At 41.9% G+C, this 26,330-nt stretch overlaps 1 protein-coding gene and 1 long non-coding RNA gene across 4 annotated transcripts in view; one reads left to right on the forward strand and one right to left on the reverse strand.

The window, feature by feature from the left end:
- Positions 1-8,276: 8,276 nt before the first annotated feature.
- Positions 8,277-26,330, forward strand: part of RGR (retinal G protein coupled receptor) — a 31,902-nt gene continuing 13,848 nt past the window's right edge. The window contains exons 1-8 of one of the 3 annotated variants that reach the window (XM_026043095.1): positions 8,277-8,384; positions 11,678-11,834; positions 13,821-13,942; positions 20,603-20,756; positions 21,064-21,181; positions 22,135-22,248; positions 23,078-23,232; positions 25,845-25,849. In XM_026043095.1, the coding sequence (XP_025898880.1) occupies positions 8,306-8,384; positions 11,678-11,834; positions 13,821-13,942; positions 20,603-20,756; positions 21,064-21,181; positions 22,135-22,248; positions 23,078-23,221 (888 nt within the window). In that variant the 5' untranslated portion in view covers positions 8,277-8,305 and the 3' untranslated portion in view covers positions 23,222-23,232; positions 25,845-25,849. Of the gene's footprint in view, positions 8,385-11,677; positions 11,835-13,820; positions 13,943-20,602; positions 20,757-21,063; positions 21,182-22,134; positions 22,249-23,077; positions 23,289-25,844; positions 25,850-26,330 lie in introns of those variants that run through there. The other 2 variants (XM_026043094.1, XM_026043096.1) reach the window with 2 other exon arrangements.
- LOC112950533 overlaps positions 8,717-26,330 on the reverse strand; it is a 38,798-nt gene continuing 21,184 nt past the window's right edge. Inside the window, exons 3-4 of the long non-coding RNA XR_003250038.1 lie at positions 11,271-11,385; positions 8,717-9,919 (exon numbers count right to left, since the gene is read on the reverse strand). This is a non-coding gene — a long non-coding RNA (uncharacterized LOC112950533). The remainder of the gene's footprint in view (positions 9,920-11,270; positions 11,386-26,330) is intronic.

The raw sequence follows: 26,330 nt of genomic DNA on the forward strand, positions 1-26,330 counted from the left end.
AAGGAAGAAATAGGAACAATCTAAACCAAAAAACAAATTTAGAAAAAAATAATTATAGACACTTCTACATCCAAAGCTTGCACCTGAGAAAGGTAGGAGACAGATGTGTTTTGAAGAGCTGCTGTGGATATTACTCCTTAAAACTCAAATCTTCTCCATGCTTCCCTACACATGCAGAAAGCATAAAAGTCCAGTGCCAGCCATGTGGTTGCCTGGATCTCTGTTCAGCTCTAAGGTTACTTCTAGTCCTCAAATCTTTGYAGATCCTACAAAGCAGGGCATGCATGCCATCCAACCATAGACAGCCAGCTCAGTTCCCTAACAAAGGACTAATCTCTGTAGGCTTCCTAGGTAGTTGTAGAGAAACAGTACATCTCCTAGGGCAAGCATAACATGGCCAGTCTGAGTTTCCTGTTGATAATATTTGTCTTTCTTCCCATTGACAATAGAATTTAGGGAGCCCAGTTTCACRAATAGGTTGGATGCAGAAGGTAAAGGGGTGTGAACAGCCTCTCACTTCCATGTTTTCCCACTCTCACCTGCTCTCCTGCCAAGGCTGAGGATCAGCACGTGCAAGGAGGATTCCCRGCAGGCTAAAGTGCCAGCTGAAGTAGCTTCAATACTGGAGTACACCTGACACATCTTCTCTCCTACAATGCTTCCTGTTGTGGAATTGTTGCTTTTTGCTTTCAATCAAAAAATCAGAAGTTTCAAATGAGAAGTATATGAATAGCATGGGAGTCCTACATACTAATTACCTGAAGGTTAATTAGTATGTTACAGGAACAGTACAGGCATTGTTTCTACTAAAGAATGCTTACCAGCATTTCTGCTGTAAAACTGTTTTTATACAGAATCCATCCAGCAGAACAAATTTGACTGGCAATTTTTCTATATTTCTTAGTAACTCTTAGAATTTCAAGGTAATTTAGATGGGGCTTGGGGCTAGCTATTAAACAGATATTTTATGATGCCATAGTTTTGTATAAGCTTGTTTCACTAGTAACTCTGGTAATTAATTAAGGCTTGTAGAAATCACTTACTGAGCGAATGGCCCAAAGGACTGTTTTTCCCCATGCTATTTTCACATCCTACATTTATTGTTGTTCAAAGAGAAATTCCAGTATCTCATTCTTTATTTCTAAAGAGATGAGAACATGATGTAATGCTGCTCATTAAATGTCCACAGTCGTTTTTTCTTTGACTTCCACTAGATCCCATTTCTAGTTTCAATGATTTCTCAGTTGCCTTAATGATCTCCAAGCCAAGACCAAGATCAATGTTTTGCTTGGTGCACTCATTGCTCAAGGTGCCTGCCTGCCCAGGTGCTCCTCCTCAGCTCRGTCTTTGCAGCATTGACTGAAACACCTCACTCCCCATTGACATTAAATTCTAYTCAAATAAAAGCCATTCAATACAATTAACTTTTCTCTGCTTTCTTTAATGCATCTGACAAAGCAGTTTCCCTCAGCTAGAGCTCTGGAATAACAGACTTGTAGGAAGCAGGCAGTTACTATATAGCAGAATTCACTTTCAYGAATCTCAGTTTTGCCTCATAAACGAAACATCTAGGTTACAGCTAAACGCCAGAAGCAGCGGGAGAAACGAGCCAGCAAAAAAGCATTCCTCAGCAGCTGTTAATCCTATGCATTTTGTCATTAAAGATGTTGTTATTTTGCATGAGAGATTCGCCCTGAACACGAGAGAAAAAGACCCGATGGCAGGCTGACAACTTAATAAAGCAGGATAAATGTGAGTGGTAACCTGCACATGTTTTTCCCTTTGGATTATATACTTAAGCAGGTCAGGCCAAAGATCACTACAGAGTGTGCTACATGGGCAAGAGAGGGGGAGCGCCTGAAGAAACTCCCCGAAGAGCCGAGCTTCTCCCCCGGGTACATCCACACTCTGCCCTAATGCGGCGAGACGGAGCTGAAGGCCTGGCTGCTGTTTTGAGGCGCCCTGCTGCCACTCCTGCGCCACAGCTCTGCTCGGGCGCACGGCGGCTCTCGCAGTGCGAGAACGGTCTAGGCCACCATGGTGTTTCCAACGGGGAAATGTATTATTTTTTCACAATATTTTACACTTAYTCACACATTATCCTATGTAATTTAAAATGAACACTCACGGGCCAATTCCCTTCAGGTTGCAGGTGATATTTATGAGACTTTTGAAAATCAATGTGACCTTGATTAATTTAAATCTATAKTCAATTTTAACAAAGGTGAAATTTTCCAAGCACCAAAGGTAGCTCTGCAGAATAAAAACATGTATGTCCAGAACACCAAATTCTGCTTCAAAATAAACCCGGTGAGACTGAGGACCTTAATTTCCACAGGCACAGCCCTGGGCTCCAAATCACAAAAGCTATGCTCTTGGTGCCATTTACAAAGTGTTTCTTCTCTGTATTAAACTAAGAATATGAACGAAGAAGCAATAATAAGCAGGAGTGTCTCTGAGCAGAAGGGTAAGAATTTGTTTCGCATTCTGAGAATAGCTCTCAAAGCAAATGGGGACATATTCTACTGTCAGKGACAAAGCCAACAGTATTCAGCACGTGGCAATCTTGCCTACAGCTTAACAGTTTTAGGCGGGATATAATTTAGAGAAAAGTTAATACGATTAAGTTAATTATTTGACACTACAATTCCCACTCTTTTTTTCCAGATAGACTTTTTGAACCCAGAAATATTCTTTTATTAGTAGACTCTGCTCACTCACGGATTCTAAAGCAAGACTCAAATAAATTCATAGCATGTTCTACTGAGTCATTTTTTTAATATGGCCATTGGACAGGATTTATTTTTACTTCTAATCCCCACATACTTAGATAAAGATGGCATAGAGCAAATAAAGCACCATATTTTATCATAAATGAAAGTCATAAAATGCCTTATTATCACGATTTTATCTGAAAGGTTTTATTAGCAGGCGACGCAAGCCAGACACTAAATCAATTTCATTAGGTAAATGCATCTTCAAGAAGCTTCTGGCAGGGCACATCTCATAAAGTGGAAAATCCTTCCCACTGATGCAAGTTGAGAGCATGTTAATGCATTAYGTCTCTCTAAATTAGATCTTGCACTTAATACCAATGAAGAAAGCTCCTCTAGACATATAGGACTTAACTCGTTAAGCAAACCTTCAAGAGTGCTGAAAAAATAAAGGAAACTTTAATGGTTTTTGCCACAGGATGTTAGAAGTCTATCAGTAGTGCTTCTTTCGTACATGTTTGCTGTGGTTATCCTGGGCAGCCCTGGGAGCTGAAGGCAGTGCAGCCCGCTGTCCCGAGGGGATGAGCCGCAGTGCCCGGACGGAAGCGGCGCCTGAGCCGGTTCTGCTGGACCTGCAGCAGCTCCGCAAGCCGGTACCACAGCCCCGCTCCCGGAGGACCCCGCTGCCTGCATCAGCCTCCTTCTCACTCAGGGATGGAAATGCTGGTGTCCCTGGCACCACCAGCTCCAGGAGCACCAGGCTCCCAAAGCACAGACCTGTTCTCCTTAAGCCTTTGGGACACCAGTGAGGTGATCTTTGGCCCCAGGACTGAGGAGGTGACAAATTCCTCTCCTGGAAAWCCAAGGGAGGAGAGCGTAGCCACCATGGTCATGACAGTACTACTTTTATTCCAAGTCCCTCTGCAGTGGCAGCTAAATAGCCACCGGAGGTCAGAAGTACAAGATGACAGAACAAACTACCCTGCATGGGGAAAGCACCAGATGAAACAAACATTTCCTTCTTGGAGGGCATCTGCAGCTTCAGCACTTATATAAAAATGAACATATTGTCCACTAGATGGAAGTTCAGAGATGCTTCTACCCACAATCTATAAATACTCATAAAACGTGTATAATACCTTGTCAATAAATGCCTTAACCCTTGTAATACTATCCATCACAGTAAAGGAAAAAAAGAAATCGCAAAAATGTGAAAAAAAAACACAATTGAGATGCACAAGGTAGAATTTTTTAAAAGATCATGATGTTTATTTTTGTTATGATGGTTATTTTTGCTAGCCACATGGAAAGATCTATAAAACTCTAAACAAGCATCTCCCAGACATGCRACAAACACCCATTACCTTTCTGCTTTACCACTATAGCTGAGAGCAAGGGAGAAAGGATGAAAGGAGCCCTGAAATTTAACAAACGCAGCTAAATTTGGGCTTCGCATCCTCCGCTGCTCGCCAGAGMGGGCCGTGCAATAATATTGCTGACTGCAACAACCTTTTCTGATTTGGACTTTAATAGTATTACCCTAAGCCCTGCAGAGTCACCTCTGCTTAGGGAACAGTGCTTGTTTTATTTTGCTTCCTCAGGCATGCAAAAAGAATTAAACTTCCTGCACAGTTTATTTGGCTTTTGGATGCAGATGGAGCACAATATATTTTACCCAGCAACCCTCTACCTTCTTCCCACTTTGATAATCTCCTGCTTTCCTTTTCTGCCTTACCTGCCTACAGCCTTCAGATTTCATATATACACAGGCTTGGGGCAGTTCTAATAAATCTCTTGGAACCTGCAACCAAGTCTTACACACAGGGACCAAGAAAAATGGAAAAAATAAAGAAGAAAACAGAAGAAGGGGAAAAGGTAGGAGGAAAGGGAAGAGGAATGTTTTTGCTCTGGTATATATTTATTTAAATGTTATTTTTCTCAGAGCAAAATATTCTTCTCAGTCTATTAACTTCACTGATGCAAGGTGTGTGTGTGTATGTATATATATATATCTATTCATGCGGTGGAGTCATAATAGTGCCTGTTCAATTACACTACTGTGATTATTTTTACTAGTCCTTGATTTTATATATATTTTTCAAATATTATAATTTGATTGCTTAGGACAGTTATGAGAAAAGAGGGGAGTCTTGAAGGGCTCATTCCAGAGTTGAGAGCATGTCTCAGTCCCTTCAACACTAGAACTTGTCCTACARAACTGAGTGAGATTCCCACAGTGAGGTACAATTTCCAACTTGGGCTCTAAAAACTTTGGTGTAAAAAGTAACATCTTTTTATGGATCATTTTTCCACCCTTCTTGCTCCTTTGTTAAGCTCTAAGATAGATAACTGGTCTAATTTTGATGACCTTTAACAAGATAATTGAAAGAAACTTTCAAGAGCAAAGTGGTTCCTACAGTCCTACTCAAGCCAGAAAAACCAACACTAAMGTTGATGCTCCGAGGACAGTACTTGGAAGTAGTTCTAGTTCTACAGCCTGCATGAAATTCATCAGGAAACAAAGTTTTGATGAGGGCTTTGGTAAGGAATTCAGACAGAAACAGAGAGCTAAGTGAGGTCTTGTTTAGGTTCCAGCTGCTGGGAACCCTCCCTTAACACAAGCAAAGCCTCCTTTGAATGCAAACCTAGTCACTGTCTGAAACACCCAATCTCTGCTACCAAATCAAAACAGATTTAAGCAACTTAAAGCAGCAGGTCTCCTGCTTCCTTCCCCTCATGAGAAACATTTCCAGTGAGACCCAAGGCTACCTCTAATCTATGTGATATTGAACTCAAGCCCTGTGTGTCTGTATTCCCAGGCTGCCGCTGCTGAAATACTGCTATTTGTCATTTAAAAGCATTTTTATACATAGAAAGTCAAAAACAATTTGGGTAAACTTGCTTGAGAAGAAAGGATTATGAAGACACAGGAATAATAATACATCAATTTAGCACAGTTCCTGCTGTGAATATAAAAAAGTACATGAGCAATCTGCATTGATTGCTTGGATACACTTCTGAATTTTATAAGTATTCTGTTATCTCTGTATTGCACCTTTCTGCTGTGCTTGTACCAACACATATTTCATAAAGATTAATCTGTTCTCACCAAATCCATTCTGCCCTATGATATCCATGGGGGAATCTGGCAACAACATATCAGATCTGTTTCCTACATGTTCTTTGCAAACAGATTAGCAACCAGGGAAGCATCCTTAAGTGACAGCATAAATTGAAATGGATATTTATTGATACAGTGAGGAGATCACAGGGAGCATAAAATAACAGGTTGTAAGGTAACATCAGATCAAGCAAAGAACATTTCCCCCTGAATTCTGAAGCCACAAATAGCTACTAAAAAGACTGCATGAGAGGGGAAAACAAAACAAAAAAAATAGAAGACTTCATGAATTAAAGAGTTAATAAATGCCTTTGGTAAATCTGTTATCCTTTGCATGGTTTCTCTAACTTCATGTGAGTACATAACGTGACATTGTTTTTTTGCAGGGAAAGTGAGCAATATAATACAATTTTCTTTTATCAAGTGGAAAAATAAACAAATACGATTATTAGATTCTGTCAAACTCATTAATTTATTCCACATTTACCTGTCCTCTTTGMTGCAGAAAACTCTTTATAGCTAACTGGATACAGCAGCTGCATCAGAACATGCATCACCACCATGAACTCTTAACAGAGTCACCTTAACACATCATTAGAAGTGGCTATTGGGAGCTGATGCTTAACTGTTCTAATGATATTTAATTGCACTTGAATCAGGTGCTGAATAAGCAAATGAAAGGTTGCTTGTAACTGACTTGCACTATTTTACTCATCGTCGACAATATAAAAAAGGTTTAGACATGGTAATTATTTAAGACTCTTAAAGGAGAAACAGCCAAAACTTCTATAATATTCTTTCTAAATCAGGCCTGTTAAATCCAAAGAGATTGCATTCTTAGTCCTCTTTGGAAAAAAAATCATTCAGGAATGAGCAAAGTGTGAGTGAGTGTTAACATGAACTAAAGAAGGTAGCAGCCATGGAATGCACTAGGGTGTTTGCTTGGGAGAGATGGTGAGCAAGTGGCAGGAACCCAAAGGTGCTTGGCAGCCCTCAGGAGGGCAGTTCACACATACCTGTGTTCTCTCTCTCTGATCTACAAGAACAGTCTAACTTTACATTGATAAGCATTACAATGAGACATATATTCTCCAAAAAAACTGCACTAAAGATTTATAGTACATTCACAAGATCTAGCACTAAATTTTTGCAAGAATGCACAACGGATCCCTATTAAAAACACAGGCAGATCCATTTTAGCAGGCCGAGTCATTCAGCCTGCTAAGTGTCAGCACTAGCACCTTCCTCTTGAAGAAGATATTAGAGTGAGTGAAAGGCAAGACAAGGACAAATTTACACAGTGCAACATAGTTTAGTTTTGCTTAAACCAAGCACCCRGACCTTTCTTCAAAGTCCAAGAGCATTTCACAGCCTCTATCTGTGACAGCAGCTACCTGCACTGAAGATGGCTGCAGGTTGAGCACCAGCAGTCACGCTCTCCGATACCAAGCAGGAGTCCAGAGGCACAGCAACATGACCAAGCAGATCTGGGGTGGGACTGCTCTAGCTGCAGAAAGTCAGCGCACCTCGTGCTTCAACTCCCTTTTTGCTCCTCTSCAAGGAACACCCCTGTCTTTGTCCAGGGCAGGACAAAGGTGTGTGGTGACACATGCCACGCACTGGCTGGGCCCTGCAGGTTTGCTCGGGGAGGGGAAACAGCGTGGCCTGTGCCACTTTGCAGTCATCCTGCACCCAGAGCCYGGGCCCCCAGAGGACAGCAAGGCAGCCAGTCCTTTGAGCCCTCGCCAAGAGGCACCTCGCACATGTCCTGTCTGGAGTCCAACACCAGTAATTAGCACAGGCTTGCCTTTGGTCAGGCTCTGCTAATGTGCATCTTAATTTAAGCCTAAGTTAAAGAGTAATGCTATTTATTATACAGAATATATACATCATACAGTTATTGCCACAAAAAGACATTGCCCAGTTTCTAAGAAATGCATAAGGAAAAAAACATATATGCTGCAGAAGTCCTTGGTTTATACTTTTCCCCTAATTACCAATTCAGTGAGTGCCCCTTTGTTTTTCAGGTCACTCCCCAATTACATATTACATGTGTTTCCTTCATTCCAAAAGCTTTAATTCTTTTTCAGTGTTGCAGAATTAACTGGACAGAGTTCTTAATCTTATCTCTACAAAGAACTTGTTGTAATTGCAATGAATGCTTTCATTTTGCTGGTGTCTGAAATGCGATTTGCAGAAGCAAGGGGGGTGGGTTGATGCTAGTCCTATCATTAATGACATTCTCACAGGGATTGGAGTGGTAGAAGWAAAAACCCCAAAGCTTTTATATAATAGCGAGCATGTGTTTGCACGTGAGCTACTCCTTTAAGAAGGAAGCTGCCTTGGACTAGTGGAAGAAGAGGGATCCAGGCAAAAGGCAGCCCCAAGGCTATAACAGGGTGCAGAGGTTAAATTCTTTTTTTCTTTTTTCTTTTTTTTTTTTTGGGGGGGGGGCATTTTGGTTCTAAGTATGGTCACTTCATATCCTCTCCCTGAAGGCTTCACTGAATTAGAGGTGTTTGCCATTGGCACAGCCTTGCTGGTAGAAGGTAAGTTCCATGCGGGAATTCAGGAGAAATCAATTTTTTTTTCCCCTTATTATTTAGGGTGAGGTGTTGGGGAGCAGAGAAGGGAAAYTGGAGAAAATAGTGTCTGGGATACTGAGACTCAGACCTGGTGTGGCCACTATGGCCACAACAGCAGTGCTTCTGGTGAATAAAAGAGGGTGGGCTGCAAGTTGCTCACAACAAAGACCTGCTTTGCACACGGTGAAGGGGCAATGCTTGCTACTTAGGTTTCTTAGCAAGAGTTTGAGATATAAGATGTTGTTATCAACTTCAAAATGCAGTTTTATTTTCTTCAGAGGAAGGATGCTGCACTGTCTGATGATCCCTTAATAGTATATGGCTGCTTATTTTRTTTGTAGTGATAGCCACCTCATAATCAAAGATGATAGGTCCAAAATAGCCTGTTAACAGTTAGCATACACCCAGATTGCTTCAGTAGAGTTGCAATTAATGGCTGCTTGGCAACAGTAGGGAACAGAAATGTGTTTGGAAGAGATTTGAAAGCTTTCAGAGTGCGAAGAAGTGAAATTAGGAGACAAAATTAATTTAACCAGTATGGGCTGTTCAATGCACGTGCCACTTGATCAAAACACTGCATCACAATTGTCCATTTGTATCTATGAATTTGATTAGTATCAAAGGATATGCCTGTAGCCACAAATCCATCAGAGTCAGGCCCCAGCCTCCCCTGTTGTCCCTTTCCTGCTCTGGGACCCCATCCCTACACACTAGCACTCAGGCAGGGACACTGCTCTTGCAGGGCTCGAGGGCAGAAGAGGGGAAGCCAGCAGGGCTGCCTGCACAGAAACGATGCCCATTAGCAAAGCAGGACAGCGCTGAGCATGGGAGAAAGGAGCCCTCCCCTTGCAGGTGCCCCTGCCTGGCCCAGCACCAAGTGCCAGGTGCCCCTGGAAACACAGGCACAGCTTTTGCTCCAGCTGGAAAATRACCACCCCTACTCTTCACTCACACTTCACTGGTCAGTCACACCGTTTATCTGCCTTCTAACTACTGCTAAGCAAAACACACACACACTCCTCACTTCGGTCTTTTTGATGTTTGTTTTTTCAGCCTAGTCTAGCTTAATACCTGCTTGTAGATGACAAGGATGCATAAAATACATTTCAGACTTTTTGGCKGAACTTTCCAAGTCTCAAAGCTGTTTTAGCCATTAACTTAAGGAAACTTGAGTTGGCTAATATTATTTTAACTTGTTTCTTCTATATTTACTAYGTAGATACCCAACATCCTTACGTTATTGCTGAATTTGCCAGGTAGACATGTGTCCAGTAAATGTTTAGAGATACCTTAATCCTGTAGTCCAATCTCTACTTTTTYGATGACTTAGATGCAGGCTTGTCACTCTTGGCCTTACCATAGTAGATACTGAAGCAGCAGCAAAGTTCTTGGCTACAACTGTTAGGACAAATTCCCAGAGAGCAGCCTGCAGGGTATAGCTGCAGAAGCCGATGAGGAAGCCCAGGCTCACATATAGACACAGTATGTTGTGCTGYAAGCTGTGGAAAGACAAAAGGATTCAGTTATTGATATCCCAGCATGTTACCTGTTGATAACAGACCTTCACCTACAACTATATAAGTTCTAATCTATTTATATTCTATCAAAGCTAACAGTAAGATTATACAGTATTTTGTAGGGTTTTACCCAGAACATGCTTGGTCTTTGGCAGTAATACATTATCTCTGTTATCTGACTAGAGAGATCAAACTAAATAATTCAAGATTAATTMACCTTCTCAAAGACTCTAAGACAAGGGCAATGACCACCTAGTTTTTGCTGCAGTTTGTAAGTGCAGCTTTCAAGAAAGCACTGGGGAGGAAGAAAACTTTTTGGCACTCACTTCAATCAGGGGCACTCTTAACACAATTGCTATGTTAGAAACGGAAGTGTGAAGCTTTGTCTTTTTAATTTAATAATTTATCCATGTACACACTCATACTGGCCTTTAAGGCAGAATTGTGCAGGGAAGCCACAACCTTCAAAAAGCAGTGAAAAGCCAGGGAAGAAAAAAAAAAAAGAGAGAGAGCTGATGCAGTAATAGCGCTTCAGCTCTGCTCTATATATGGTCACTCTCCCAGAAGGCTTGACTGGATTTGGGAGAGCTRGCAGCAGCAGATGGGAGTTAAGCTGGCACGGAAGAAACAAGAACAGCACATCTCAAATGGCTCCAAATAGTTCTGGAAACATTTTGTTATTTGTTGTGTAATGAGAGGAGCACATCAGCTGTTACTATGGTTATGCCATCAGCCATTAATGCAATTAAGGCAGGAGCAGGATTTCTTACTATACAAAATCATCCATCTTATGTAACTGCAGAATTAAGACAATGACCATAAGTAACTATTCTATTTTACAGAATTAGGGAATATGGATTTTCCTCTCTGCCACATAATTTCTATTTCCAAGAAGAACACAAAGAAAGAGATGCACTGYCTCTCATCTACATTAGATTGGAGAGGTGATGTTGAGTCAGAGCCTCATCAGAGCTAATTCAGGTCATCTAGAAAAGGACRTGAAAGGACAAAGCTCAAGTTTAAACCTATGATGGATAGGGGTAGCACAGCTCCATGCAAGGGTTATTTGAATGCTCCTCTCTGAACAAACATTAACTTACTTTATAAAATCTATCAGTGCCTGCTTTTTATAATTAGATTATTCCTTTCCATGTATAGTCTATTGACGAAGGGCAGTAATAAGATTGAGCTGCTGTGATTCAAGCGCTGTCTAGGTCAGCCTTAGGTAGAAGCCCGAGGGGAAGCAGGCTGGCTGAACCACAGCCAGGGAGTCTCTCTGCTCCAACACCAGCAGCCCGTGACAACCCACAGCAAAGGTGAACTGTTTCCCTACCAAAGACACGGCCCAAGAGGTGTAYGGCAGCAGTGTGTGCTGGTTGCTGGCCCCTCCAACACTGCCTTCTTTGCATCTCTGCTCCAAAGTCATTTAATGAGTCCTTTAATAGAACCTGAAAAACAGGTTTCTGTTGAATAAAACAGAATTAAAAATAAAATTAAGCCATTTCTGCTCTGCACGAGCAGCTACATCCCTAAGCTCTGGTGCACCTCCAAGCTTTGACTTCAGCTGCCACTCAAGACTTTTCCCCTGAAAGCCTTTTAGTTACTTGGGTGCTCACGGTAACCACTGGACAGTAACTAAAAGTTTCCATTGTAATTATTGCTAATYCAAAGAAAACAGCTGAGCTCTTGTAGATATTTCCCATTTCCAGTTGATTCATGCCAAACAATTCTGTTTTTCAGCCCTGCTTGGGTTCTGTCTGAATGGCTTGACAATTATTTCTTTCCGAAAAATCAAAGAACTCCGAACACCCAGTAATCTGCTGGTTTTCAGCATTGCACTGGCCGACTGTGGGATCTGCATCAATGCCTTCATTGCTGCCTTTTCCAGCTTCTTAAGGTACATCTTTTTTTACTTAAGGATGCTCAAAAGAACCACATAAAATGAACCACTAAAGCCTTAAAAGGTCAAAATTAATTAAATGACTCTCTAGCACTGACTCTAATCAGCCTTTCAAAATTGAAGTGCAAAATAAAACCCTAAAAAATACATTTCTATCAGGGAAATTTTTTAAGTAGACTTTACTACCACTGCCTAGAAGATTAATTATAGAAAATATTTAACCACAGTGTCACCAGTGAATACAGTAAAGCTAGCTGAATAATAAGCATATATTTTCATTCAGCTAAATCTCCAGACTGACCCCAAAGTTAATTGCAAGCCTTCCTGTTCTTCGTAAACTTTTCCATTAGAGCATTTATTTCCAAAATCTGTAGAAAATGAAGTGCAGACCTACAGTTTTCAGGAGGTTCACAACAGTGATGGCACATTAATTCTCCACATTTTCCCAGCTCATGGGAATGTCAGTCATTTATGAGAGGAGAGAAATAATATGAAGCATTTAAGTAATTGCCACACAATTCAAAAGGAAAGCATATTCCAAAAAGACACACTCTTTAAGACAGTTGATGAATAATCCCACYTAAGTAGCACATATTTAAACCTTGAAAATACCCTTACCAGAAAAGAGAAACATTTCAAACCTGAGAAATGACAATTTGCTTCTCTCCTAATGGATATAAAAACATTCTAACAAATTAACAAGTCAATAGTCAGCTGCAATGAGGCCTATTCAAGAACTGCTTTACCACCGGTATGTTCAGAAGACTCATGTCTCACTGAAGTCAATAAAGGTGTCTTTTCTGAAATGGTGCTAAGAAGTTAAGGTCAGTACGTCAAAAATGACCTTGATTCAAATCTTTCAAAAACTAGTTTATCCTCAAAGTGCATCAGCACCATAACTGCAAAGGAAGTGAAGTAATAATTGCTGGGAATCTTGACCTACTGTTTTCTATTTTGTACCTTAATATGCTGCAATAAGATCTAGTTCATGTGCGGGGGCCTCAGGGACAGTAGCAATACRGAAGGTCTGTGAGACCATGAAAAGTCTTCATGTTGCCTTCCCAAAAGCCCATGTCTCTCCTTCCTGCTGCTAACCAACATTTTACAGCTGTTTATGTTATCTGCAATATTGTTGGTCATTCGTGGGACTGATTCAATGATTTGGTGGGCTCCAATGGTACCATAATAGAAATGGACTCCAAGATACGGAGTCCCTGCTGGCCCTTTTCTTTAAGTGGGAGCCTAAGTTGCACAGCCTCCCAGGAACTGGCTGCCTCCTGCTCAAAGGAACTTCCAGGGACAGAATCATGATGTATGACACTGGTATAATTACATAGAAAAGGAGATGACTGAAGATTTCCAATTCAAAGACAGTCAAGCAACAGTTTACAAGCAGACAGCCACGTTAAAGACAAAGAGAAAGAAAAGGCCAAGGCACTTTGTCATGGGTGACCGCAATATTGAATGTGCTTGTAAGCAGATGCCTCCTGTATGACATCTCATGTTTCTTTTTGTTCTTAGTCTGCAAATACATTTGGAAGCATCAGTCTTGCTCTTTGAAGAAATTTTGATTTATTGGGAGTTTCTGTACTCCTGCCCATGGTGCACAAAGACTTCTGCTCCCCAATTATGCCAAAGTTTATTACATATTTGTTACTTTCACAAGTTGAATTGGCTACTCCCAGCGGGTGAAAATTTTGAAGGTACAAGTACCTGGATCAAATATAGATTTCAATGTAAAAAGACAGTCTTCCAAAACAGAAAAATAAGGCTGTTTCCTTCTCTCAGCTAAAACACAGCTGTTGTGACCTTAGCAAGCTAAATACAGCCAAATACCTGACGGCRACCACAGGAACATCTGTCACAAGGAAGCGTTTCTCAGACCAGCAGGCTATTGTTTTTCTGCCCCTCCATTAATATAATCTCTAAATTGATCTCACCCCTTTCTAACACCTTGCTGACGCACTGCTCGGTCATTGACAGGTACTGGCCTTATGGCTCCGACGGCTGCCAAATCCACGGGTTCCAGGGCTTCCTGACAGCACTGGCCAGCATYGGCTCCAGCGCCGCAGTTGCCTGGGACCGGTATCACCACTACTGTACGAGTAAGTGCCATTGCTTACCCAGCACCTTGTTCAAATCCTGCTAACAGGCAGATACTCAGATTTCTAAGAATCCCTGCAAACCCATACTTCTTACCTGCATCATATCTCCTCCACCTGCCTACATCTGTGGTGTCTCTAGTTTGAGAGATGAACATGCTCTTCAAGGAACATCTTTCTGAGCAGGAAGCACAAGCAGTCCCCCCTCAGAATCTGTTTCCTAATCCGCCTGCAAATCCCAATCTTCTCAGCATGCTTCTGCTCTGCACATAGGCAACCAGCATCTCAAACAACATTCAACACCTCACATTAAAGAAAAACCTATGTTCCTCAGGCTTCCATCCAACATCCTACTTCATACCAAGCAGATCTTCCTGACCATGCAGTTTATTGATTCCAGATAAATCCTCCATGGGGCAGCATGTGCCTCTACGGACAACGGGGCTGGGTGGGAGCTGAGCCCTTTTGGAGCYGAGTTACACCCCAAGTTCCCTTTAGAGGCTAGAGGTTAGTTGAGTTGTTCCAAAGCAAGGCACAGGTTACGTGCAAGTGTCAGCAAGAGGGGTGGAGCTCTCCAAGACCTGATAGAGAAGGAAGACGCCATCTTCCTCCTCTTAGGGAATGCAGTTTCTTGCTTTCCTTGCACTTGATTTAAGTAGCTCTGACACCCTAACTGAACTTAATGAAATTTAATGTTTGAAAGGATGGACATAAACCAGGGAAAATAAATTTCCATTTTTTTATGGGCTTGGGAAAGCAGATTTTTGAGTTAGGTGAAAAATAAAGATTTATCTGAATGTAAGGATATATGGATTGGTAGAAATAGATATGTATTGTCTTTTGTCATTGTGTCCCAGACTTTGGCAGCACTGGATTTGTACATGTACTTGATGCAAGTAGAAACTTCTACCAGAACAGTCTCYGACTCTGATTTGGTGTTTGTTGGGACACAGCTATCCTGAAGCTGCTGTTTGCCAACCCAAGCTGCACGCCAACCAGTGTGGTAGCTGCAAGAGTGGAACAGGGGGGAAATCATTGTATCCCATTATGGGGGAAATCAGGAGGTGCAAAGAGGTGCTARCTAGACAAACTAGTAGCCCTGTGAGCACCAGGACTGGCAAAATCTGCCTTCCTGAATTTGGTGCCCAGAGATGAAGCCTCCTGGTACCTAATTAGACAGGTCCATGCTGCCTGAATGCACCTAAGAGCACATTCATTCATGTCACATCTCTCCCCAAACACCTTTTCCCTCCCCCTCACAGTAAACACAGCTATTTCATAACCCCCACTCCCCTTTCAAGTTTAGTTCAAAATGGCCAATATTTTCAAAAGTTATTAGGAAAGCAGCAAGTGGCAACCATGTTATCTGGGCCACTTGTGGTCCTCACTAGAAAGAGGGGAAGAGACAAAACAAGCAACACAAATGTATTTCACCTCGCTTCCTAACAGGAAATATCAGGCAGTAAGTGGACATACCATAATCTGAACCACATGGTCACTTTTGGCAGTCATGCTGGAGCTCTCCCACCAGGAAGCTGGCCAAGTCCAGGTTCCCATGAGGATCTGCACCTTGCATGTTTCCTGCTAAAGTCAAGCCCTTTCCAGGGACCTTGAAGCCCCCAAACACCTTTTCTCTTTGATGGCTGTTGACAGATGGAAGTAGCCTTCCCTTTCTGGTGCTCAAATACAAAATGCTCAAACCACTTCACAGAATATTTTCCAAGAAAAAAAAAAACACAAAATTCAGCTGAGGAAGGACCCGTTTAGCTGCAGCTTTCRATCCCATCCTCCCCTCAGCATTCACACACACAGCCTCCTAGACTTGGCTTCATGTGATTATTAAAGCAGCAAGTGGTAAACCAGACCCTGAGCACAGAGAACACGTTCAGTCTGATGATCCCATCAAGAGCAGAAGGCTGCCAACATATTGTCCTGAAAATTTTAATCAAGAATTCAGCTCAAGCAAGAAAATGCTTTTTTCATGCCCAGACAAGGACCTCAAAAAAAATCAGCAGCCACATCAGCCCCTCTTGGGCACTAAAGTATGTTTACAGATAGAAGAGGAACATGCATATTTTACAAGCTTGAAAATAAGCCTGTCTTTGGCAAGCCATTTTGCTCTCTGCAACATTGACTTTAATGTTTGTGTCATGCACTCCTCCAGTCAAGAATTATTACATTAAGGTCATGGACAGATAGGCCCCCAAGGGCACAAACTCTTTTGAAGAAATTTTGACTTAGTGACAATCAAATAGTCCTGCTATTATCAAGCATTTCAAACAAAAAGTAAAACAAGAACAGAAGGTTTTAAAAGCTCAGGCTCTGTGGTTATTGCAGTAAGACAAAGGAGTTCCTCATTTCATCCTCCACATGCTGCTAGCAAGGAAGAATAAGTGATATTTCACAGAGCTGATATACCAAGCCTGCAGGCTGCAGTGTGTTCCAAATCCACACATCTAACTCACATTGCCACAAGTGCAAGCTGTGTGTGTATACAGAACGTATGAAATTCCCTTCATCCCAAGAACCTGTACTCTTCCCAGACTCCACTGCACCTTCTTGTATAATATTTTCACTATGTTCCAGTGGTTTCTGAGAAAGCTTTTTGTGTGGCATTCCTTAATTAGCATTTGACTACCATATTTTTAAAAAAAAGTTGACAAGAATGAAAGGAATTGCTACAGTGATTAAGGAGAAAAGGGCAGGGGGAAGGAATGATCTTTTCAACCATTACAGATGCTAATAACAAGTAATACATGAAGAAACATCTGAAATTGGCCAAATTCTTGAATTTGGAAGCCAAAAAAACTTCAACACTAGCCTTAGTGAAGAAGCACTCGCCTTAAATATGTTGGTAACAAGTCACTCATGAGCAAACAGGCTGCTATTGACTGACATTAAAAAAATAATATGTCCATCACACATGATAGAAACTAGAGTTAAGACATTTTATTTTCTTCCCTCTACCTTTCTTCCAGTCAAGACTGCAGGACTCTTTCCCTTCCCTCAATGTGTCTTTGGTGTAAAATACATATGATGTTAAAACATTATAGGTAGAAATAACATGCTAAGAAACTTTACTTCAAAATGCCACAAGAAAGAATGGCTAAAAATATGAGGTTTCACAGTGGTCCCCTGACACTGAAATATGCTCACGGTGAGCATGGCAGCATCTGCCCTGTACAAGACAGCCCAAACACAGGACTCTTTTACTGCTCAGAACATTTTTTCCAAAAGGCCACATGACCCTGCTTTTAGAGCAAGGAGAAGACTACAAAAATATGCAGCAATTTACTGGAAGTATGTAACAGAAGGAGAGAAGGCAGGAAAGTCTCAGGGGCAGTCCGAGAGCAAGCAGAGCTCTGTGCTCTCCAAAGAAAGGAGCTGCCCTTGCTGAAGTCTCTTGGATCTATCGAGCAGCTGGTTCTGGCCAAGGGACAGGTTGGAGGGTGTACACTGGCCAGGGGAAAAGAGCCAGGTCAGCTGTTCCCTTTCATAACTAAGACACGTGGTTGCAGTTTAAAAGAGAAAGAAAAATTTAGGCGATTTTATATCTGCATTTAAGGATTAGGAGGGAATGGCAAATCTAAAGTGATTTGTGTCAGTACTTTCCTCTGTATTAGGACAAGAGAGATGAACAAAATCAGCAGGGATTTTGTACGAGCAGTCAATACCAAGAAATAGACCTGCAGTGGGTTTTACATAGGCCTTACTCAGAGAAATCCGAGTTGTTTTATCGATATTCGCTGACAGAAAACCACCATTTGCCCCAGTTGTAGCTGTCAGCTGTCAAATTAGGAAACTCTAATTCTGCACATCCCGTCACCCTGTGCGCAGCAGCCCTGTCCACCTTGTGCCTGTATTGGTAGCTCCCTGCACAAATGCCAGTGTTTATTTGGGTCTTCTTGCACTTCCACTGAAGCAGGAGGTGATTGCCAAGACAGCATTATGATTATGGAGAACCACAGCAAAAAGTTAATGGAAGAAAAAAAATCCCTTTTTGTGGGTATTTTAAAGAGCTGCTTTTAAAAAGTCTGCACGCAGAAGCCCTTACACAGCTCTCTTGGTCCTATAGAGAATGAACACTTGTGAGAACCTGTGACCACTGCTTTTGGCACTGCAGGTGAGGCAGATACCAACACTTCTCTTCCTTATGACTAGTATTTCCCCTTATAAGACTATTTCATGTATTTCTGTCTTTACCAGAACTAGCCAATTTGAAGTGATATTTGCAATGCATCATAACTGGTACAAGCCAGAACCTTCTGGGAAGTTTTGGCTATAAAGAACTGCTCACAAGAAAGAAGAAAATGGATTTCTTCTCCATCTTAGAAAATCCTGTTGATCTTTTGTCAGCATCAGTCTGAAACCTAGTCGAAAGGTAGTCACCAAGTCAGAGGGGTATTTTTTGCTCTTCCTGTGAAAGCCAGTTGAATGGCGGGGCAATCTGTAAATCTTAACAAAATAATAATAAATTCACAAAAGCGTTCAAAGACTACAAATGGAGAAATAGCATATGATTATGTCACTAAAAATAGTTTAGCATAATCAAAAGGATTAAGGTTTTTGTTTATAAGAGTGACCTCTTTCCATTACCAAGTAGTCCTACAGAAGGTGTTTAAAATCCCCAGTATTAATATTTGGCTATGTAAGAAAAAAGAAACTTTGCTTTTGATTTTCAAGGAGAGAAAGGCAGAGTCCAAGAGTGATTAGACTTAACAGGGCCAGATTGCTAGCAGAAGGCCCTAATTAAGACTTATATCCTTAAGCATATGCAGAACTTTATACATTCACATTAACTAAAATTAGGACTCGTATGACCACTGCATTAAAATTTACCAGGCCAGAAAAGACATTTAAATGAAAGCAGCAACCTACTTAGCACGTGAAAAACCTATTCCCTACTTGTCCTAGTGCTGCCTTGCCTTCTTGGAGCAGGATGTTTTTGCCTCAGACTTAACATGAGTCTCTCATCATTCCTGAACCTAAAATATTTCATCTGATCTCAGCAAAACGTTCTCCAGAAAACTGAAATGATACTGAGCTTGCTTCATTTAACATCCATGCACTTTTTAGCGCTCTGTTTCTGTACTGTGTTTGATTTGCCAAGAAATGCTTTCCGGGAGGCCAGAAGGCAGCAGGTTTCACCAACCCCAGAAAGAGGAGGGGTGGGCACGGGGTGGCACGGGTGAGAGGGCGGCACCACTGCAGCAGCGCTTGGGCCAAGCAGGGCGAGAGGGTTTGCRTCCCAACAGCAGCTAACCTCCCAGGGCCACTCTGCAGTGCCTTATACTGCACTAAGAAGCCCCCCAACCAATTATTAGCATTAATTTAGTACCAGAGTATCTCAAAGCTTTCACAGTACTGAACACACCACAGTGCCTCGTGAAATGGTGCTTTGAGACCTTCATGATATTGCAAAATTCCATGACAGAGAAGGATGGAAGGAAAGCAAAGCTTTTGCCACAAGATACCACAGTAGATACTTGTTATCTATTTTATGCAACCCAACAAGCTCTCTAACTCGAAAGCAAAACAAGAAAAGGACTTAGCTCATTTTTTTCAGACTATCAGGAAGGCTTAGACCACTTACAAAATCCTATCCCTAAAGCAACAAAGCTGCCTTTGTCACGAGGTTGGTTTAAAACAAACAATTCCAATTCTGGTTTCATTGTAGTTGCTTTTGACAATGTCTTTAAGAAGCTGTTAGAATATGTAACATCCAAAATCCTGACAGCTTGTGTAACATGCTTTGTCTCAGCTGATTTTCAATTACAGTGTAAAGCCAAGCTACAAGAACCATTACTTAGAACAGAGATGAAAATGGAAACTTGGGATAAATACCAACACTAATGCTCTTACTTGGCCACAAAGTTGTATAGGATTCAGTCTGAAAGGAGACATATATATGCTGGGTTTCTTACTATATAACTTCTTTGGACTAGGAGCTGAAGAATAATCACAAGTTTTTAAGTTTGATACCAAGTTCTGACCCTTAAATGAGTTATCATCAGAGAGGTCATTCTGCAGCTGTATTACGTCAGGATTACAAGCCACACTTTGTGCCTTGGCAACCTAAGTACATCTTCTATACAAGGATCATACAAAAGACATAGTATGATTAATTGTTCATAAATAGCAGCTGTGAATTTACTGCAAACACCATCAGATATTCAGAAACTACTATAATAAAACATACAATATTTAACAAAATGCATTTTGCTTGCTTTTCCCTTAGTGTATAGATTGCAATGTACTCTTTCTTAAAACTAATTTTTGCACATATGCACAAAACATTAGTTTTCAGACTGATCAGCCTCGCACTGAGCCAGCTCCAATCCCTCAACTTGCAAGGAACAGTCAGAATTGCACCTAACATTTCAGGCCTCCCATTCTGATGCTCCTGTCAAGGGCAGAGGCAGCAACTGCTTCGCAGCCTCAGACAAAACTATATCACCATTCCTGGCTAGCAGGAGAGGCCATTAGAAGGCAGCCATGGGCAGAGCCACCGCGCTCATAAAAGCACAGAAACTGCTCAGTTCACACCTAGGCCCCGAGGCTGCATTTGCACCTAGGCTTTGGCAGCATTTGGCAGGACAACATCACCCTCATGCCAAGCTGCACATGGTGTTTTTTGGATGCTTCAACTTTCTCCTTTCGCAGGAAGCAAGCTGCAGTGGAGCACAGCGATCTCCATGATGCTCTTTGCGTGGCTCTTCGCTGCATTTTGGTCTGTGATGCCCTTGCTGGGCTGGGGGGAATATGACTACGAGCCCCTGCGCACCTGCTGCACGCTGGACTACAGCAAAGGAGACAGGTGAGGCACATGGGGAGGGTCCTGCAGCCTTTCCCAGGTAATGCACAGAGCTGCAGCCCGAGCAGCCACCACCCGCAGCTGCGAGGGAGCACGCGCTGCAGAGCCAGCCCCTGCGCCCACCCCGGGCACCACTTAGCGCCCATGGAGTCAGCACAGCTCGGCCCGCCTTCGGAGCGTGCTGCATCTAACGCCTATGGACAAGAGTGGCTGCAGCCATGCTGAAATACAAGTTAGCATTTACATTAAATCTATGTGGGTGCACTACACAGGAATTAACAGTTTGTTCTTTTTTGCCCACCCTTTCCAGAAACTACGTCACGTTCCTTTTCGCATTGTCCATTTTCAATTTCATGATCCCGGGCTTCATCATTCTGACAGCCTATCAATCCATACATCAGAAGTTCAAAAAAACTGGGCAGTACAAGGTAAGAAAACTTCCCTAGCCCCTGCAACTGCCTTGCCAAAAAACAGGTTTGCACCTGACAGTCCACAGAAATCCCCATTCCTTCTCTTTAAAGGGCAGCACACTTGCACTCTGCTGAGGAAATTCAGAAAGCTACAGGAGGCAGAAACAAAGGAATTGTTCTGGCATGGCAGATATGTAAGAATCTAGTTTGGTGATCATATAACTTGTTTCCTCATGTGCCATGTAAGAATGAAACCACCTTCCTCAATTCTACACAGAGGCTGTGGCTGCTGCACTGGGCTGGCTGGCACAGCCTGACCCCTTAGCTTTGGAAATTCGGTTAATTCTTGAGGAGAATGTTATAGTGACAAAGGGAGGATCAGGCAGGCTAATCTGTAGCTGTCCGAAATACATATGTAGGCCCTCCACATACCTCTTCAACACATTAGAAAGCTACTTCCTCCAGAGAGCTTGTACAATAGCTTGCTTTGCCCATTATAGGATATTCTGTAGTTACAGACAAGCTGTAATGCAGAAAATACATAAGCACAAAATATTGTTTCCTTATTAATTAGTATTTGCAGGCCCTCTAAGAAGTTAGCAATATATTAYTCCTTCCCAATCTGCTTTTAACTTATTGTCCTCCCACCTCAATGGCTATTAATGACCACAGCCACTCTGTTTAGCGGACACTCTATGGCATAGCTGCTTTGTCACCTTGTTCCCAATGCCAGCTCAGTGGAGTTTCCTGGCTTCCTGCATTGGAAGCCTTTGGAGAAGGGGAAAGGACATAAACCATTGGGAAACACATTCCTACAGCTCTATTATATCAAAGCAGGCACAGCACAGCAGCATATTCTTCTGGCCAGCTCTTTCCTACTAAAGAAGGAATACAATCTCACATATCTGTCCTATCTGCTTATTGCAATGTGCGGTTGTGAAATAGAAAAATTTGTTGCTCCYGTTTTTCAGTTTAATACTGGTTTACCATTGAAGACGCTGGTCATTTGCTGGGGTCCCTACTGCCTTCTATGTTTCTACGCAGCAGTTGAAAACGTGATGTTCATTTCACCAAAATACCGAATGGTAGGTCAAGGTCACCCAGAGGAATCCAAGAGAGACACTGTCCCTACTTCATCTCAATAAATGTTACCCACCAGAAGTTTGATAGGATAGGCACAGAGAACAAACAAATCAGTTCCTCAAAGCATCTACCCCTTTTAAAGCAAGGTAGCTAAGTGCAGTAATGTCATAGGCATTAGTAAGTGCTTATAACAAACAGAAAATTAGAGAGTTTGTGGGGTTTTTTTTTTTGTGGTGATGTTGTTCTTAACACTGGATTACAGATCCACAGCCTCATCTACTTCACAGAAACACTTGGGAAGGATACARAAAGTTTCTTTAATTCAAGTGCCAACTTAAAATTTCCAACCTCAAACAGTTTGTTTCATCCCTTTTTCTAATACTTATTTCTATGGAAGTTGTAATTGATAAAGTTTCTCTACAGATTATGCTCTTCCCTCCCAAGCCTCTTTTTTTGTGAGCCTTGATTGTGAGACTGGGTCACTACATGCATAAATACTCAACATAAATATTAGCCCCTTATCCACCTAAAGGGTATCATCCTCTCGGGTAGCAAAGGAGGGCACATCTCCTAAACAGGCACCTGCCCATTTAAACATCTCAGTTTGAGCTCAGGTCAATTGACTTCTCTCCTGCAGACTTCCCTTTCCTGGGTTAAGGCCATTCACTGACCAAATCACTCCTAGGTCTCACCTCTTTGCGGGTAGCAAGTTATTGCCAGAAGAGAAGCATTTTGCCAGGTAAAGGGAAGTTGAACCTAGGCTGAGCTATGTCCCAGACCCCTGGCTCCTCAGGATAGTTTCCTGCTAACAAATATCATCTCACACAACAGATTCCTGCCATTATAGCCAAGACTGTGCCAACCGTGGATGCCTTCGTGTATGCCCTGGGGAATGAGAACTACCGAGGAGGAATATGGCAGTTCCTCACAGGACAGAAGATTGAGAAAGCAGAGATTGATAACAAAACCAAGTAACCCGTTACAGTGTTAAGCCAAACAAGTGCAGGCCCATCAGTGAAAGCAAAGCAATAGAGGCAACACGTGCATTCCGATATGTGTATACAGTGGTGGTTCCATGTGGGAAAGGCTGGGCACTGCCTACAAGCAGCGAAAGGAAGCCCACAGGCAACTGCTCAAGCCATCGCAAGCTGCTTGTCAAACAAGCTGCCTTAAGCCTGTGCTGGTTGCTGTCAGTCTCATTTTATATGTTGCTGCAAATAAACCACGTGCTACAAAGCCTGTGCTGGTTTTCATTTGTGTGCGGGTKTGCTTTTTTCTTTAGACTAACATAAAAGCTCAGCAATTTAACTGAAGTGGAGTGTTTGTTTAACCAGCGAGGCCTACCCAAATTAATCCTTATGTGGTTTGTCCATATGGTAATGTCTGGATTGCTAAGATTAAAGGAGCATCCAGAATTATACCACATGTCTGTAATAAATAGCTTAATCATCTGAGCAATGCATTGTCAATGCACCCAAAAAGGGAGGTCTCACATTTTCAGGATGAAGCTGCCTTCCCAATTCTATCAAAACATTTCAGTGGACATAAATAAGGAATATTAGCTTGGCTCCTATTCAAGTGAATTACTAGGCAATATTCAGCTTAGTCACACATAAGCTCTATCAGATTCTGCAGCTGCTACTCACCAGGACAACCCAAAAGCTCACAGTGCATCATTAAAGCACTCATATTCTTAACTAAACACTAGGCAAAAACTAACAGATGTACACATCAAATTCTGTTCAGGAAGTGGTGTAAAAATAAAAATTATCTTCACACTTGCCATTAAATTCCCCTCACACTCTATACAGGTAAAAGCAATCACTGATACAGCTGCAAGTAAAGAAGGGTCTGAACAATAAAAAGAACTTACTTTACTGTGATGGGAACTAAATACATATTTAAACTCTAAGAAATGTCTGTTTTAAGCTTTCATATTTGATCACGTTGCTCCCATAGCCTACAGAATACAAGTCTGTCAGTTGGTCTTGTCTGTTACTGCAAGTGTCACAGAATAACCTATTTGCAAAAAAACAAATACATACGTGTATATGTGGATAACACTAACTGAAAAAACATGTGTCCAGACAGCCAAACCTAACTGATGCTTCAAGAGATCATACAGTCTATTTCCAAACATTGGAAATGAAAGAGCTTTGGAAAGTAGCTAAAGAAAAAGTTGATCTGTCACTATGTCTAGCTTTTTGTAGATTATAGAAGTGTTTTTCCTTCTAATAGGCTGAAAAGCATCATAGTGATCCTGGAAGTTGAACTGTCAGGTGAAAGAAGAGACATCCATCCTCTGGGGGCTTACAGATATGAAACAAACGTCACCTGGCTGCAAGGTACCAGCAGGATCCCATACACAAGGGTTTTAGGACTTTTGGTGTGCATCATGGTTATAAGCTCTCTGACAAAGTAGTGAATAATGAAGAAGCAAAATTATTCAGAAGAGTCACACCTGAGGTCGACAGCAAAGACTTACATCATAGTTTCTCATAATATTAACTGAGCAGATGACTAGCGTTGTCAGTGCAACCAGTTTAAGTAACACGTATGGGCATAAAATTATCTCCAAGGAATTATCTAGTGACAAACTAAATCTGTGGTTCTCTCTCCCAGGAAAGAGACCTGGATAGATCTGGAAATTACCACTTCCCTTGCCAACAGGCCCATACTCAGGCATTCAGGCAGAACACTGACAACTACTATGAAATGAATAGGAAAAGAGAAAACAGCCTCAGATCACTGCTTAAAGTCACTTCTCTCAGACCTGCTGAACACCTCGCATAGCCTGGGCAATTACAACTCACCAAGCATTTAGAAAAGGCTAGAAAAGAGCCACAGGGATGATCAAAGAGGAACAAGTTTCAACATGAACAGGATTAAGTGAATGATGAATCTGGCTCAGGGGAGGTAGTTGATGAGGAGACTGCTCTACCAAACCCAGAGTGCCTCAGAGGATGTGAATAGGCAGTGACTGCTTACTGCTTCCACAGCCCAAGAATGATGGAACACGCAATGAAAATAGATAAACCTGGGCACTTTCAAGTACATTGTGAAAAATCTTCTTTATGCTTGCAGCTGAAGACCTGCTTAACACAATAAATTACAGAAGGATTTTTGACTGAGGTGAGACAAAGCAAGCATTAGAACAAGACTACTTGACTTGGAATTGTCCTTAGCTCATAATTTCTTAGCTGCTGAATTCCTAGTAGAGGACAGAATAAATGAAGTTGCTTGCAGCTCCTGGAGATGTCTGTTTATGAGGTCACAGATAATCTGAATCTCTCTTAAATTGGAGAGGAGGAAAAAGAAAGGCTGAAACAAACATAAAAGCTTCCAGGATCTTRGCACTAAGGCAAAACACTCTTGCAGCTATAAGATATTCTCACTTTTCAGTTATCCGCATTAAATGGAGCCAGCAGCCAACTGGTAACAAGCAGATCAACAAGTGCATTATGGTTCTTTCAGAAAACTGCCCGAGTAAAAGCTGCACTGTATTAAAACCCCCATCCATGTTTTGTGTTAATTAGTCACTGCAGCTCGGTTGGTCTCCCCTATCCCAGGGCTGGCATAGAGCCCACAGATCACCCAGGTCCTGTCCCACGGCTCAGCTGCTCTTCCACCAACGTACATAACGCCAAGGTCCTGTGCTCAAGCAGGGGGTGCTGAAGGGTGCAAAAACCCATCAAGCTTCCACACCCTGCAGAAGCCCAGCTTGCTAGAAACAAGCTTTGCAATACCCAAAGTACAGCATCAGGTCCTACAGGCCTGATAAATAGCACCTAGCTTCTTATAAATAAATAACACAGATAGAAACATGTAAACTTTGGATTCATTCAGCAACCCAGCTGAAGCTAGAACCACCAACTTGAACCTTAGTGATTAATGTCAACTCTGTCATTAAAGAGAAGATTGACTTCAAGCCATGCAGAAAATTTGGTGACAATTTCAGGCTACTTTAGGCTAGATGTTGCAGCCCTTTGCTGGGGAGGGGTTGGACACTTGGTCACAATCAAAATAAAAGAAGGGGTACCTCTACTTTGGCTTCAGTGACCCGATTCCGTACCTAACTACACTT

This window comes from Nothoprocta perdicaria, unplaced genomic scaffold (genome assembly GCF_003342845.1).
Source record: "Nothoprocta perdicaria isolate Ctin4 unplaced genomic scaffold, notPer1 scaffold_32, whole genome shotgun sequence".
In the NCBI taxonomy this organism is placed as follows: Eukaryota; Metazoa; Chordata; class Aves; order Tinamiformes; family Tinamidae; genus Nothoprocta; species Nothoprocta perdicaria.